This window comes from Felis catus, chromosome D1 (assembly GCF_018350175.1).
Source record: "Felis catus isolate Fca126 chromosome D1, F.catus_Fca126_mat1.0, whole genome shotgun sequence".
NCBI lineage: Eukaryota > Metazoa > Chordata > Mammalia > Carnivora > Felidae > Felis > Felis catus.
In genome coordinates this window covers 11,790,861-11,807,343 of record NC_058377.1, presented here as the reverse complement: position 1 = coordinate 11,807,343, position 16,483 = coordinate 11,790,861, and the positions used below count along the sequence as shown (strand labels likewise).

Sequence of the window (16,483 nt, the reverse complement as noted above, 5' to 3'; positions counted from 1 at the left end):
TTAAGCATAGAAGTAGAAATAGCAGGTGACGGTCATACGCGCTTCTGAGGTAAAAGAAGTATCTTTTTTGCTGCAGTTATTTTGAAAGAAAGGCTAGGAATCTCTTTCTTTATTTCAGTCTCTCTTCCAACTGCCTGAATTTCGAAGACTTGTTCTCAGCTATAGCCTGCCACAGAATGTACTTGAAAACTGTCCAAGTCACACGGTGAGTTGGTGTGGAGAAATCCTCACTCTTGCTTAGTCCCTTGCGTCCCAAAGGCTTTGAAATTTTGGCTAAAGCTGACAGCTGTGATGTTTTTTGGCTCGTGCTAGTATTTGTTTTCCTTCTTTGTGACACGAAACAAGGGTCTGCAAAAACGTAAAGTTAAGTAAAAATAAAATTAGAAAAGCGTATCCAAGAAAGCGGTCGGTCATCCTGGCAGCCTTGACTTTTCTGCTTCTGAGCGGAAGGTTCAGAAACACTCGTTCTGTGTGAGGGGTCCCTCACTGCTCATTAGCAGGTGAGGCCGAGTGATGCAGAATGGGTGACCTGGTGCCAGAGGCCTGGATCCTTCTAGAAGAGCCTATGGTGGGTTCTCGCCAAACAACGTGGCCTTCTGCCGGTGATCTAACCCTTCCCAGGATTTCACCTCGGGGATGCATTTTCCTAACAGGAGGGAGGGCAGCAGCTTAGGAAAGTAAACATTTTTGCCTTTCTGACAGTATTCCCTTTCAGGCTTCCACATAGATAGTCTTCAGTTTAAGGCAATCCCCACATGGACCTTACAGAGTATGGGTCACATAGTTTGAGTCCCCACTGCTCTAGATCTAGGTAAATATGAATTAGGGAGGGATCAGTGACAACGCTTCTCTTTCGTATGTTATAATTTTCCAAGTGAAGGGTTGTAAGAACACACGTTGCTGTCTCCTCTACAGGAAAAGAGAAATATCGTGTTTATGCAAGAGCTTCAGTACTTGTTTGCTCTGATGATGGGATCAAATCGCAAATTTGTAGACCCTTCCGCAGCCCTGGATCTCTTAAAGGGAGCATTCCGATCACCTGAGGAACAGCAGGTGCGAGAAGCCTGTGATTCTCGTGTTTTCCCTCAAACCCTGTGATGTTTGAAGTCCTGCCTTGTGGATCCTACTCTGATGTTGCCCCAGTTCAGCCATGGAGTCAGCCCTGAACATGACTAAGGACCAGAAGTGTCCCGGGTCCAAGTACACAGGGGCTGTTGGAGGAGAGAGGAGGAGATTGGAAAATATCTCAGCGAATCATAGCAAAGGGTCACTGACAAAAGTAAAGCCCTTTGTCTGCACATTTGCCTTGGGATGGCCCCGATATTATTCCTGTTTTTAATATCACCTAAACCTAAGTTCAGCAGCTTTTCTGAGCCATCTTTCTCTTTGAGGCAGTAGGACTTCCCTTTCCCGGCCTTGTGTTAAAAAACAGAGCTGTCACTATTGGAGCAGCGCCTTCTGTATAAAATTGACTTTTCCCTCTGTTTATCTAAAGGTCTTACAGGTCTACAAAGTTCTCAAAACATTTCATAAAACTTTCCTTTCTCTGTTCAGATCTCATATTATTCTAGAGCACTGTAGTCCATTCTGTGGACTTTTTTTTTTTTTTTTTTTTTTTTTTTAAAGCCTACCTGGAAGAATTTGTTTGCTGGTTGGTTACAAATAGATGTGGCCAGAAGTGGTGAACTTCCAGTTTCCTCTCTGGCCATAAGCTAGTCAGAAGCTGCCTTCTGTCTGTCTGCAGGAGCTGCCTTCCAGTGCTCCTAGCTTCATGATATCTGTCCTTGCTTGGTAAAGAAGTCCTTTCACAGCAGTGGTGTCTTACTCGTTGGTGGGATAAGGGCAGATTTTCATTTCCTGTAGTGTTGGGTCTAACTCTTCTGCAATTTGTGCCTCTCTTATAGCAAGATGTGAGTGAATTCACACACAAGCTCCTGGATTGGCTGGAGGACGCATTCCAGCTAGCTGTTAACGTTAAGTGAGTGTTGAGGATTCGTTTGTACGGCCTTCCTGCTCACAGTGGTCCAGGGAGAACTGCAATATGGGGAAGCGGGGAATGGACAGGGTTTTGCTTCTCAAGCGGAAATTACTGGGCTTTGCCAAACTTCACAGGGTCACCATTCAGATACTTGTCATTTTGTATCCTCCTTGCCTTTGCTTTTCGCCTCTGAGGATGTAGATAAGCATCTTGACCTGCAGCTTTTTACCGAAGGGCCAGAACTCTTAACTTTGTTGAAGTCACAGCCCATGCTACAAAATGTATTTAAAAGTCAGATCAATCCTAGATGTGAGCGTGGTGGTAGCACATGGATACATTGAATTTAATCATTTCAGTCACTGAAACGAATTTCAGAAGTGAAATTCCGGGCAAAGACTACAAGGATCCCTTTTCGAATACAGATGCTGAGACATTTTCTAAACTGTTTTAATGCTGAGTAAAAGACCTGCACATCATAGGACAGCTTTGTACATGGAAGCTTACATAGTAACCATTTAAGATGGGCTTGTGGAAATAAACTGTTTCCCTTCATTTCTGTTGTGCCCCTGGGAAAACTTTGTGTTTATTTGCACAACTGCTCAAGAGGGTTGATTCTTACTTCTGTCCTGTTCTGTGACTCGTATACATCTGTCACTTCTTATATATAATAACTGTATAAAGACACATGTATTTTTCTGCATGTGGGACGCTCCTGTTAGACTTTCAGCTCCTCACAGCCAGGGATCAGGCCCATATATTTGTTCCATGAGTGTTTAAACTGATTTAACGCGTTACTTATTTTAGACCATATCTGGCTCTTTGGAGGTCGATGAAAATGTACTGTTTTCGCTTTTGAATGATGATTAGGTTTAGTGCAGTGCTTATCTGATCCAAATGATAGAGAACTGTTTCCTTTTTTTAAAAGCAGCAATCCCAGGAACAAATCTGAAAACCCAATGGTGCAGCTATTCTACGGGACTTTCCTCACTGAAGGGGTTCGTGAAGGTAAATTCTTTCCTCTCAATGTTGATTCTAGACCTGTGACCGTATCTGTATTACTCGAAAAGGCTTTCGAGTCAGGCAGTCCCAGGTCTGAATATTGGTTCTACCTTCTTAGTGTGTGTTTAATCCTAGACAAACGGTGTGAGTGCCTGGACCCTCAGCCTCTTCATCTGTAAAATGGGCATACATAGTGTCTGTCTCAGAATTGTTAGATTAAATTGTATAATGTTTGCACAGCCTACGTCCAGTGTTAATGTCCGTCACAGTGATGCAACTCAATTTTCTCTGTGTTGTTTTTTTCAACGTAGTGTTTAATCTCAAAAGGCTTTATTGAGTTAGACTGCCAAAAAATGTTTCTCTGCTATGGAGGCTTATCTAAGCTGCATGTTGGGTGTGTAATTTTAATTCTTTTTTAACTGTGGAGAATTTTTAGCACACGCAGATAGAACAGTCTAAAAACCCACGTGAACTCGGCAACCATTAGCCCATGGCCAGACATTCCCTAAGTCGTTTTTTTCTCTTACCCCTCTGATATTCTCTTCAAAACAATCCAATACCACTATTCACTCCAAAAAAGTAGCATTTCTTAATATCAAATATTTAGTCAGTGTTTAGATTTCCAAGTTGTTTTATAATTCTATATATTTGGGGGGAGGGAATGAGTATTTATTTTTACAGTTTGTTTTAATCAGGATCAAAATGTGGATCATTTATATTTGGTTGATACATCTTTTAAGTCTCGTAACAAAATCCGTACACTCTCCCCCATCTTTTTTTTCTCCTTGAAATGTATATTTTAAGCAACCACGTTGTTTTGGGGTACCTGGGTGGCACAGTCGGTTAAGCCTCTGACTCTTGATTTTGTCTCAGGTCATGATCTCACGGTTCGTGGGTTTGAGCCCCACATAGGGCTCTGCGCTGACATCGTGGAGCCTTCTTGAGATTCTGTCTCTCCTTCTCTCTTCCCCTCCCCTCCTTGTGTGCCCTCTCGCTCGCTCTCTCTCAAGATAAATAAACTTAAAAAATTTAAGAAACCAGGTTGTTTTTGGGATTCCCCACAGTCTGAAATTTCTCCCCTTGCGTACCCACGATACAGTTTAACACACTCCTCTCTACCCCTCTTTTTACAAATGGGTAGTTGGATCTAGAGTTTGACCAGATTCAGGTAAGGCTTTTTTTGGCAAGACGAATTCACAAGGGATGGGATAGTCCTTGATCAGGAGGCGCGTAATGTCTGGTGGTCTTTCTTTTTGTGAAAGAAAGGTCATGGCAGTCGTTTGTGGCCAGTACCGGGATCTGCTGGTCGTTGGCGGTGGCCCACAGGCTCACGTGCACTTCTAACCGGTTCTCAGCAAGTTGCTGAAATAAGAAGATAACCTGTCTCTGTGGTGCCAGAAAAAACAGGCTTCAGATAATACCAGTGATGTCTTTAAAAGAGCAATCTGTTTCTTTGCCTAGGAAAGCCCTTTTGTAACAATGAGACCTTCGGCCAGTATCCCCTTCAGGTAAATGGTTATCGCAACTTAGACGAATGTTTGGAAGGGGCCATGGTGGAGGGGGACATTGACCTGCTTCCTTCCGATCATTCGGTGAAGTATGGACAAGAGGTAAGTTGGACATTTTTATTTGCTGTGCCAGTGACAGAGCCAGTTAAGTAGGACTGAGCTTTTTGTCAAACTGTCTTCCCATCAGATAGTAGCTAACTTTACATTTAACACATGGTGAACTAGTCTGAAGTTTCTTACGAGTTGCTATGCATTAGTGAGTCTTAGTGTTTGATAAATGAATTCTTTACCAAAAGTGTGAATTTGAGTTAATCATATAAAGGTTGTATGCTGCTTCTGATGTTTTAAGTATGATCAAGTTTCTCTTTTTCTGTTGAAGCCTACCTGTACCTGAGTAGGGAGAACCCACTGCCTCCATATTTTCGGAGGGTAAAAGTACAGTGATTAACTCCTATGGTATGCCATTTAGAATATTTTCCCTCTTATAATATTTACTGTTCTTCATAGTAAATTCTGCCTTTGCTTTTAACATTTTTCAAGTTTAATATTCGTTTATTTTTGTGGGTTGGAAAGAAGGGGGGGAGTTAGAGGGAGAGCACTGGTAAGCCATACCTCAGGATTCCCAGTTGGGTTAGGAATTAGTGAATTTGGAGCATCACTGTCAGTACCACACAGCTTGGATCATTCTCCTTTCATCACGTGTGTTGAAACGAAGCTGTGGGCTTATGTGAGTCCAACTCAGTTGCTGACTATTTTTGAATCCACATCGGGAGCCTGACATGAGCCTTTTCAAAGTGCGCTAGGCAGCCATAGGGCAGTGTGGGACCTAGGCCAGAGCTGCCGGCTCCCGGCTTTCCAAGGAAAGTCCTAACTCAGGGTCGGGAGGCACAGCATTTGTCCCACGCATGCTCGGCTGATGCGTGCTCTTACAGAAGGGAAGGTGTTTACCAGCTCCTTAGATCTCTGGAGACCTTTATTCCAGAATGGGAACTCGGTATAAAAGAAAATAGAAAACTCTTATCCTTACTTAGATTGACCCTCAGGTAGTCAGGCTGTCTGGATTCACCTCATGCCAACAAGGGTGCGTGGAGGGAGCTTAGCCATGTGCACCTTTGGTAAAGGGAGCATTGTAAAGCTGTTCTTGCAGACCTCTGGCAGACAGGTGAATTGAGCAGGAATGCCTTTCCTGGGTTAGCGTTTCCTCATCTGGGATCAGGAACAGTTGAGATATTTTTTATAAGTCTGTGCTTTCTTTCCTTGAAACTCAAGGTAACATCTAGGTAGTTTGACCGGGTCCCTTATAAGACATCTGTGAATTCTTAGAATTCAGAGGGTTTTTTCCAGAAACTTGAGCCCTCATAATCATGAGGCCATTTCAAGTTTCTTTTTTAGAAATAAAGGGGATTCAAATTATGTTGAATAGCTTGTGAACACACATATTAGTGTTTTGAGCTGATTTCATGGAGATAATTGTCTCCTTAGTTATATGCTGCTTAGGTCATAATTTCTAATTCTTTGGTTAGGCTAGCCATTTTCTTCAGGTTTTGATCCTCTTTTGAATACTGATGACTTAGTGAATCAGTTGTGTAGATTCTTGGTGCAGTTCATGCATTTAAGGGTGGTTATTTCTGAGGACGATAGTTGAGTAAAATGTTGACTGGCTTGTAAATATGGAAACTTGAGGAATGTTTAGCCATATTCTCTAAGAGGGCATGATTCTAAGTGGTCATTTTAGTATTGGGGATTAAAAAAAAAAAACAAAAAACAAAAAACTCCAGGGTGAATTTGATTTGAATATAAATTCTATACCAGAAGAAGAAAGTTTAAATCTGGCTTTTGCTATTTCCTCAAATTAACTTCTTTATTTTTGCTTCTGACATAGCGTTGGTTTACAAAGCTGCCTCCAGTGTTGACCTTTGAGCTCTCAAGATTTGAGTTCAATCAGTCGCTCGGTCAGCCAGAGAAAATTCACAATAAGCTGGAATTTCCTCAGATCATTTATATGGACAGGTGAGTTCTGTGATGGGTTGTCTTCTTGATGTATTGCAGAAGGAGAGGGGAGAGTTTACTAAGTGTATTGTGCATAGGAGTCCCCTGGAGGTTTTGATAATATGAAAATACGAATTAATGGAATTCATTGGATCTAGGGTAGGGCCCAAGAGTTTGCATTTCTGAGAAGCTCTCGGGGTGATGCTAATGATGATTTTGATCTGGGGACCACAGTTTGAGTAGCTAGGCTTCAGGTGAAAGCCTGCTAATTCTTGGGTGAAGAACAGTGTGTGAAGTAGCCACAGTGTATTTCTTTCTAATCTGAATACCATTTGTATTCCTGGAAAAGAAAAATCCTAGACAGACTTACATTATAGGATTTTAATCTTTTTAAGGTCTGGTTTATCAGTGTATGGTTTACATGCAAAACAATCGTACATTCTTAGGTGTGCAGCCAGTGAGTTTTAGTAAAATAATATTGTCAAGTAACCACCAGCACAGTCTGTCATATTTCCATCCCCCAAAAGGTTTCCTCATACCCCTTTGCAGTTAATCCGTTTTCCCCATCCCCAGGCCTTAGCAACCACTTAACTTGTTTTCTTGCCCTATAGTGTTGCCATTTCTAGAATGTCCCATTGTGACATCAGTATTCAGTATGTTCCCTGTTGTGGCTATCTTTTTACACTCAGGATTATGTTTTGGGGACTCATCCATATTGAGTAGTACTCTAGTGTAGCAGTAATCCAATATTTTTTCCATTTAACAGTTGACAGACGTTTCAGATATATCCAGTTTTAAGCCATTATGAATAAAGCTACTATGAATATTTGCCTAAAAGTCTTGGTGTGGTTTTTAGTGCTTCTGGGTAAAACACCTAGGAGTGAGATTGCTGGGTTGTATGAAAAGTGTATGTTGAAATGTATAAGAAATGCCCAAACTGTTTGCTCAAGTGTCTGTATAATTTTGCATTCCTACCGGCAGTATATGAGAGTTCCATTTTCTCCAAATCCTCACCCATAATTAGAATTGTCCATCTTTTAAATATTAGCTATTCTAGTGGGTTTGTAGGAATATCTTATTTTTCTTTTGATATATGTTTCCCTGATAGCTAACCATGTTGACTTTCTTTTCATGTGCTTAATTAATGGTCACTTGTATATTTTCTTTGGTGAAGTGTCTTTTCAAACCTTTGTTCACTTTTGAATTATCTTCGTTGTGTTCATACTGAGTGGTAGGAGTGAGTTCTTTATATATTCTGGATACAGATCCACATATTTCTTGTCTGTGCTGTCTCTTTCATTTTCTTACCAATGTCTTTAGAAGACCAGGAGTTTTTAGTTTTGATGAAGTCTGATATATCAGTTTCTCTTTTACAGTTTGTGTTTTTGTGTTTTAACTAAAAGATCTTTGTTAACCCAAGATCACAAAGATTTTCTTCCATTTTTTTTCCTAGAAATTGTATAATTTTAGCTCTTATATTCATGCATGTCTATTACCCATTTAGAGTTTATTTTTATATATAGTATGAGATAAGGGTTCTTTTGTTGTTGTTTTGTGTGGGGGTTTTTGTTCTGTTTTTTGCAGGAGAGGGAAGGGAGGCATGTGGATGTCCAGTTATTCCAGCATCATTTGTTGAAAAGACTCTCCTTTCCCCCATTGAATTACCTTGGTACTTCTGTCAAAAGTTAATTAAGCATATATTTGTGGGTCTATTTCTGGAGTCTCTATTTTGTCTATTGTCTAACCTTAAGCTAGTGCCACATTGTCTTGATTACTGTGGCTTTTTGTAAATTTGTCATCAGATAATGTAAATCCGCCAACTTTATTTATTTTTTTTTCCAAAATTGTTTTGACTATTTTGGTCTTATTTTGGTTGGTTTTACCTATTTCTAGATAAATATTAGAATGAGCCTGTCAGTTATTACCAATAACTATTGGGATTTTGATTGGCATTATGGTGAATCTGTAGATCAATTTGGGGAAATTGACATCTTAACTATTTTGAATCCTTCAGTCCATGAACATGGTATAGCTCCTTTTATTTGAATCATTAATTTCTGTCGACAGAGTTTTGTAATTTTAGTGTTCAGGTCTTACATATATCTGATTAAGTTTATACCTAAACAGTTAATGCTTCTGATGTTATAGTGGTTTCTAAAAAAGTTCTACTTTCCATTTTTTCTTTGTAAGCATACAGAGATGCAGTGGATTTTTTTCCCTCTCTGTTTTTGAATTGACTTTATGTCTTTTGACTTTACTAAACTCACTCACTAGTTCTGATGCATTTTTATAAATTCTTTGATATTTTTTTTCAACGTTTTTATTTATTTTTGGGACAGAGAGAGACAGAGCATGAACAGGGGAGGGGCAGAGAGAGAGAGGGAGACACAGAATCGGAAACAGGCTCCAGGCTCCGAGCCATCAGCCCAGAGCCTGACGTGGGGCTCGAACTCACGGACCGCGAGATCGTGACCTGGCTAAAGTCGGACGCTTAACCGACTGCGCCACCCAGGCGCCTCAATTCTTTGATATTTTTTATGTAGACAATTTGTCATCTGCAACAAAAGGCAGTTTTACTTTTTCCTTTGCTTTCCTTTGTATGCCTTTTCTTGATTTCTTTTCTCTTTTCTTTTTGTTTCTTTTCTTTTCGTTTTTCTTTTCTTCTTTTCTTTTTCTTTTCTTTTCTTTTCTTTTCTTTTCTTTTCTTTTCTTTTCTTTTCTTTTCTTTTCTTCCTCCTTTTCTCCCTTTCTCCCCTCCCTCCCCCTCTTTCTCTCTTTCTCTCTTTCCTTTCTTACCTTCTTTCCTTCCCTTCCTTCCTTATTGCATTGGCCATGCCGCCAATAAAAACATTTAGTGGAAGAGACAGGAGTGGATATCCTTGAATTGTTTCTATTCTATTAAGTATCATGTTAGTTATGTGTTTTCATAGATGTCCTTTGTCTGTTTGAAGAAGTACCTTTGTATCCCTAGTTTGCTGACACGGTGTGCTATCAATGCTTTTAAATATAAATGGTGTTTGTGGTGTTATCATTTGCTTAGGTACATGTACAAGAGCAAAGAGCTTATTCGAAGTAAGAGAGAGTGTATTCGAAAGTTGAAGGAGGAAATAAAAGTTCTGCAGCAAAAACTGGAAAGGTGAGTCGTGATACCTTCGTGCTTAGAAATATAAAAGAAGATTAAAATCAGATAATTTGCTTATATTTAAAAATTAATTCAGAATTTAAGTATTAACTTGCATGTTTTATAAAATAGCTAAGAAAAATTCTAAGTGTGAAGCAGTGTTTAAGATGAACTGGTAGTATCTATGGGCAAATAGTAGTCCCAAGGTCTTACAGGACTCAGTCAGGCAGTCAGTTATTAGCAGTGCACTAAAGCCCTTTACTCCTTCTACTTCCCTTGTCATCTTTTTCACAAACATGAGAGAGGTAACTGTCACAGTACTCCAGTCCCTCTGTCTTGAGAAGGTGGAAGTATCTGGGAAAGATAAAAACAAAAAAAAAATGCTGTTCTACTTGGAGCATTGCTAAATGGTTCAAAGCGCTAATAGTTCTGACACATACAAAGTCCTTTCTCTTATGGAGGAATCTTTCCCTTTTTGTTTATTTGTTTTGCACTGACTATTTCTTTGGCATCACCCCATGATTTCTTAAGGAGGAGTCAGTGTAATTCCTTTCTAGTAAAGACAGATCCCAATGATTCAGCATTTAAGAAGTAAATCCCATGGAATGTCATTTCCAGCACTTTCCATACCAGCTGTCCATACCAGCCCAAGACCCTGCATCTACAGGTCCCCATCTTTAGCTTCCTCTCTCTCACTTGGGAAGAGCTTGTCCACGGTGAGAGTGATTAGTTTTCTACTTGTCTTAATATAGACTTAAACTGAGGATTAATTCCTCAGATACTGTCCTGGAAGTGATTTAAAGGACTCTACATGTGACTATATGTTACTTCTAAGGTTTCACTGATGCTTTGTAAGGCTGGAAAAATTTGTTTTTATAAGATCAAATATACCTGATGTATTATAACTCAGAAGAACTCAATTTGCCAGTAACCAAGAGGGCATTCTGACTTATTTAGATTTTAAAACAGAGTATAGGAGCATTTTATGTAGTATGATACTAGTTAAAATAAAAAGGCTGTTAAAGGGCACATGGCTGGCTCAGTCGGTGGAGCATGTGACTCTTGATCTTGCAGTTATAGGTTTGAGCCCCACACTGGGTGTAGAGATTACTTTAAAAAAAAAATCTTAAAAAAAATAAATAACTGACTTTTAATATCTGATAACTTTATTTGGGTAAATTTTTTTTTTTTTAAATGCTTACCTAAGTGTGACATGCTCCTGGGAAAAAATACAAGACATTTTTTTTTTTAATGTTTATTTATTTTTGAGACAGAGAGAGACAGAGCATGAGCGGGGGAGGGGCAGAGAGAGGGAGACACAGAATCTGAAACAGGCTCCAGGCTCTGAGCTGTCAGCACAGAGCCCGACACTGGGCTCGAACTCACGGACCGCGAGATCACGACCTCAACCGACGGAGCCACCCAGGCGCCCCAATACAAGACACTTTTAATGGATGCTAGTAGGCAGTAGAACCGAGATGGGCTGGGTAAATTTCATAATTTGTTTTACACTCTTTTGTCTTTGAGTTTTCTTGCCAGCTGCGTGCAGTACTTCCATCATTAAAACAAAAAAAGGTCCACTCTTTCTTTAAGATACCTCAGCATAAAGCCTAGACATCTTTTCTGAAACTACTTTCGCTCCACTTTTATTAGCTTAATAGAGACGCTGCATTACATGAAGTAGTTGGTCTAAAGGAATTCAGTCAAACGGGAAAATGATGACGTCAGAAAATTGAAGATAAGTTTCTTAGAGAAAAGTTCTCACTGAAGTTTTGTATAAGTACCCTACTAAAGTACAGCATACCTGGGAAGAGGTTTATGATGACTTAAATGATGTGTAAAATGATGACTTAAAGTCCCATGCCATATCATATCTTGGCTGCATTTCCAGTAAGAAAATGTTTCCTTTGGTCCAGGCCAGTCACGCATAAATTAATTCTTTCGACAAATACCGTGTGTTTCTGAACACACGTTAACCATGTCTGTGGTACAGATAAGAAGTTTAGGTCCTGGCCTGTAGAAGTTCAGAAGGGGGTAGATGGGGGCTGGAAGGAAGACTTCATAGAGAAAGTAGATCTTGAAAGGTAAGTCGAGTTTAGATAAGTCGAAATAAATGCAAGAAAATAAATTTAAAGAATAGTGCAGTTCTCTAAGGTTCCTCTGAGTTTAAGTATTTGACATCCTTTTCAGTGAAAGCCTCAAGTCTCTGTGGCAGCCAGATGCTAATTCTCCTTCTTTAAATTAGTGAGGATGAAGTGTCTTTGCTACCTACCCTTTAACATATGTTTGGCTTTGAATTGCATTACACTTTGTTTCCCACTAGCAATTTCATTTCAAAATGCCCTTTAAAAAAAAAAAAAGTTTATTTATTTTTGACAGAGACAGAGACAGAATGTGAGTGGGTTAGGGGCAGAGAGAGAGGGAGACACAGAATCTGAAGCAGGCTCCAGGCTGTGAGCTGTCAGCACAGAGCCCGACACAGGGCTCGAACTCACGAGCTGTGAGATCATGACCTGAGCCAAAGTCGGTCGCTGAACTGACTGAGCTACCCAGGCGCCCCTCAAAATGCCCTTTTTGATATGGACACAATTTTCTTTCTTCCTAGTTCTGTACCTGCTTCTTTCTTTCACTTTATTTGGAGAAGAAAAATACGAAGTGCCTCTCTATCCCTTTGTAAATGGAAGCCCATAATTATAGGGTTTGCCTTTACCAACCAGTCAACCAGTCCCATTTAAATTCTGTCCACTATAGTGAATTATAGAGTTTATGACTTTAACAGTGTATCTTTTTATTGGGTCTAATATGTGCTGGTAACGGCAGAATATTAGGTATTATTACAATAATTTGTTAATTATTTTGGTTATATAATGAAGATATTTATTAATTACTGATCACAGAGAAGCTTTCAACAATTTATGGCTGGCCTATGCTGTTGAATGAGTGCATGAATAATAGGGTGCTGGGGACCCTGCAGAGGAAAGATTTGTCGGTTTTCTTAAACTCTGACCTTTATCAACACCTTCTTTTCGTTTCCAGCTGGCTCTCTATTATTTTCCTTAATTTCTCAGTAGGGGGTCTAACGGGCAGCAAAGAATAACCCTTGGGTACCAGTTCACCAGTGTTATTTGTGGATCTGTGGATCTGAGTCCTGGTAATAAATCTATTTTTCTTAAAGACATAGAATTTACTTTTATGACCTGATCCTACATGTGGTTTGGAATAAAGAGAACGCACAACAGATAAGACCTGAATTGGGAGCTCATTTGAAATGTTTCCTGCCAGGTGTAATCACATAGATTGTTACCAGTTTCTACTTTTGTAGTTAGAGAATTTTTGCCTTCTGGATTGTTTGAGTGACCCATTGAATACCATATAGCATTTAGGAATGAGCCTTTCTTTCCACGGACTCTGCACAGTGACAGACCTTTTGTCAGCAAGCCACAAAGCACTAGACAAACCTGGCCAGTCAGAGCACCATTGTCTTTGCATCTTAGGTACGTGAAGTATGGCTCAGGCCCAGCTCGGTTTCCACTCCCGGACATGCTGAAATACGTTATCGAATTTGCCAGTACAAAACCTGCCTCAGAAAGCTCCACGTCTCAAAGTGACCACGTGACGTTACCGCTTTCTTCAGTGCACTGCCCAGTTTCTGACCTGGCATCCAAGGAGAGGTAATGAAAACAAATGTTTAACATAGTACACATGGCGGGAGGGTGGGGGGACACCTGGTTGGCTCAGTCAGTGGTGCATGCGACTCTTGATCTCAAGGTTGTGAGTTCGAGCCCCACGTTGGTGTGGAGATTACTTAAAAATAAAATCTTTTAAAAAATACTGAAAAAGAAATAGTAAATGGTTTTTTGTTTGTTTGTTTGCTTGTTTAATTTGAACTGTGCACCATCTTCCCACCTGGTGAGCACTCACTCCATTAGAGCTCAAGGGCTGTGAGTTCTTTGTCGTTAAAGGGATGAGTTTGCTCCTGCTTAGGTGGGAGTATTCCTGATTGCCAGCAGGGCGCTGCACTCACTTGTCTTGCCCACAGGATGGTGGGGTTGTTTCAGAGGGTTCTGGTCCATCTGCAGTGGTGTTCCTGCCCCACCAGGTCTACCTTGTTTTTAACTAGCTGTAAGCTCACTGCCACTCCAGCCCTGATCTTCCAGAACATCTCATTCTCACATCTGCTAAGGATACTCAACCAAGTTAACCTCAGGGAAAGCTTTATTCTTGAGTAGACAATTAAAACATGTGAAAAACAAACAAACAAAAAACGGCTAGAAAGTGAAGAGGACAGCCCAGAGGGGCTTACCTAGTGCAGGAACAGGGAGGCCCAGTGACACGAGCCCTCTGATTCTCTTCCAGCTCAGATCAGGATTGATGTATGTGTCCTGGCTAATAGAATCTCTAGAAGCCATTGAATAAAAAAAGTCCATACTTCATAATTATTGTTTCCATATATTTTACTCAGTCATCTGCATCGTGGAAACTCTGTAGTTGATTCCTTGATTCTCTCAGTCCAGTCTTCTTTGAACCCTTCTTCCTTGTCCCTTCTTTATATATATATATATATTTTTTTTTTCTGTTTCCAGTTTTTAAAAAAAAATTTTAATTTTATTTAAATCCAAGGTAGTTAACATGTAGTGTAATAATGATTTCAGAAGTAGAATTTAGTGATTCATCACTTCCATATAACACCCAGTGCCCATCCAAGCAAGTGCCCTCCTTAATGCCCATCACCCAGTTAGCCCACCTTCCCACCCAACACCCTACCAGCAACCCTCAGTTCTCTGTATTAAATATAGTCTCTTACGGTTTGCCTCCCTCTCTCTTTTTATCTTATTTTTCCTTCCTTTCTACTATGTTCATCTGTTTTTTCTTAAATTCCACATGTGAGTGAAATCATCTGATAGTTACCCTTGTCCCTTCTTACAAGAAGTAGTTAGCATGAACCATAGACTCAGATAGATCTGGATTTAAATCCCATAATTTACTAGATGGGGGAGCTTGGGTAAATTGCTTAATTTTCTAAACCTTAGATAGTTATAGTTGTTGTAATTGGTGATAATAATAGTATCTGTCTCATCAGCAAGTTGTGTTAAATGAGACGATGCATATAAAGACTCGGTTTGGCTCAGTGCCTTTACTGAGCAAATATTCACCAAATTATAGCTGTACTTTTCCATATAGCAGGTAGCTTTATGAAGCACATTAACCGAGGCCAAGCCATATTTTGGAAATTATCATGTGAATGTGATTTTTATCCTCTTTCAGTACAAGTAAAGAAAGCCCTTCTCAGGATGTCGAAGGTACCTTTTCTTCTCCTGAAGATTCTCTACCCAAGTCTAAGGCAATGAATAAGCCATTTACATCGTCCCGGTCTTCCATGGAAATGCCCGCACAGCCGGCTCCTCGAACTGTCACAGAGGATGAGATAAACTTTGTTAAGACCTGTCTTCAGAGGTGGAGGAGTGAGATTGAACAAGATATTCAAGGTTGGCTCTTTTAAAACTTGTCAGACTGTTACTCTTTCCCTTTCTGCCGGAAGTTAGGCATAAATGATGGAGAGAGGCATGATTCTGACGTGGGGATTGGGACTTCTTTTGCACTTTTGGTTCCTCCCATTATACAGCTGTGGAAAGACTCCTCCTAGAAACTCCTCAAAATTTCTAGGAACTCTTGGGACGCTTAGATGCACGTGATCACCTTTGGCTGGGATTTTTCCACATCTGCTGATTTCTGTTCCTGTAGTTCATGTGAACTCTGGCTTTTGTTGACCCAAACTTAGAATTTAGCTCTCTTAGATTTCTTTTAAAGACTTGTCTAGGGCTACCTAGCTGGCTCATTTAGTTAAGAGTCTGACCAGCTCAAGTCATATTTCACGGTTCGTGGGTTTGAGCCCCGTGTCTGGCTCTGCAATGACAGTGCATGAGCTTCCTTACGATTTTTCTCTGTGTCCCTGCTCACTCTCTGTCTTTCTCTCTCTCAAAATAAATAAACATTAAAAAAAAAGTCTTGTATGAAGTACGTTTTACTGAAGGCTAATTAGGCAGAGAATGAGCAGTGGACACAATGTAAAATGGAATTATTCAGCATTATGTTTTTTGTTTTATTTTTTTAATGTTTATTTTTTGAGAGAGAGAGAGAAAGAGCATGAGCAGGGGAGGGGCAGGGAGAGGGAGACAAAGAATCCCAAGGAGGCTCTGCACTATCATCATAGAGCCTGATGCGGGAGACGAACTCACCGAAATCAAGAGTCGGACACTTAACTGACTGGGCCACCGGGCGCCCCATTCAGCATTCTGTTTTTAAAGATCCTTTGGCATTGTCATCTCGTTGCTCACTTTCCCTCCTCCCCTTCCTTTCTCCTTTTATCTAGAGGGCAGAATGAATGAATGAATGAATATTATCATCATCATTAGGGACATCTGGGTGGCTCAGTCGGTTGAGCATCTGAGTTCAGCTCATGTCATAATGTCACTGTTCGTAGTTCAAGCCCTGCATCAGGCTCTCTGCTGTCAGCATGGAGCCTGCCTCAGATCCTCTGTCCCCCTCCCTCTCTCTCTGCACCTCCCTCGCTTGTGTTCTCTCTCTCTTGCTCTCTCTCTCTCTCTCAAAAATAAATAAACATTAAAAAAAAAATCAGATCAGTCAAATCACATTGGTCAAATCAAATCAAATCATCAAATCCAGATCCCTCCTAAGTTCTTATCACAGAAATCTCACCTCTTTCTTCTCCTCTCCAGTCGTGTATGAGGAACATATATTTTTACACCCAAAGTGACCCATTAAGGTCTTTTTCTAAACAGAGACTGCTTCTTTTGGGGGAAATGTTGGTGCCAATTATAAGAGAGAACTTTTTAAAACCTTAATGCAAATGTGATGAACTAAAAGCCT

At 40.2% G+C, this 16,483-nt stretch overlaps 1 protein-coding gene across 14 annotated transcripts in view; it reads left to right on the top strand.

Moving 5' to 3' along the window:
- Nucleotides 1–16,483, top strand: part of USP28 (ubiquitin specific peptidase 28) — a 67,993-nt gene that overhangs the window by 36,450 nt on the left and 15,060 nt on the right. For 5 of the 14 annotated variants that reach the window (XM_011286351.4, XM_023239115.2, XM_023239113.2 and 2 more), the window contains exons 6-14: nucleotides 119–205; nucleotides 916–1,053; nucleotides 1,905–1,978; nucleotides 2,904–2,983; nucleotides 4,439–4,587; nucleotides 6,368–6,495; nucleotides 9,515–9,610; nucleotides 13,090–13,266; nucleotides 14,861–15,081. In XM_011286351.4, the coding sequence (XP_011284653.3) occupies nucleotides 119–205; nucleotides 916–1,053; nucleotides 1,905–1,978; nucleotides 2,904–2,983; nucleotides 4,439–4,587; nucleotides 6,368–6,495; nucleotides 9,515–9,610; nucleotides 13,090–13,266; nucleotides 14,861–15,081 (1,150 nt within the window). Of the gene's footprint in view, nucleotides 1–118; nucleotides 206–914; nucleotides 1,054–1,904; nucleotides 1,979–2,903; nucleotides 2,984–4,438; nucleotides 4,588–4,864; nucleotides 4,942–6,367; nucleotides 6,496–9,514; nucleotides 9,611–13,089; nucleotides 13,267–14,860; nucleotides 15,082–16,483 lie in introns of those variants that run through there. The other 9 variants (XM_023239116.2, XM_023239114.2, XM_023239112.2 and 6 more) reach the window with 6 other exon arrangements.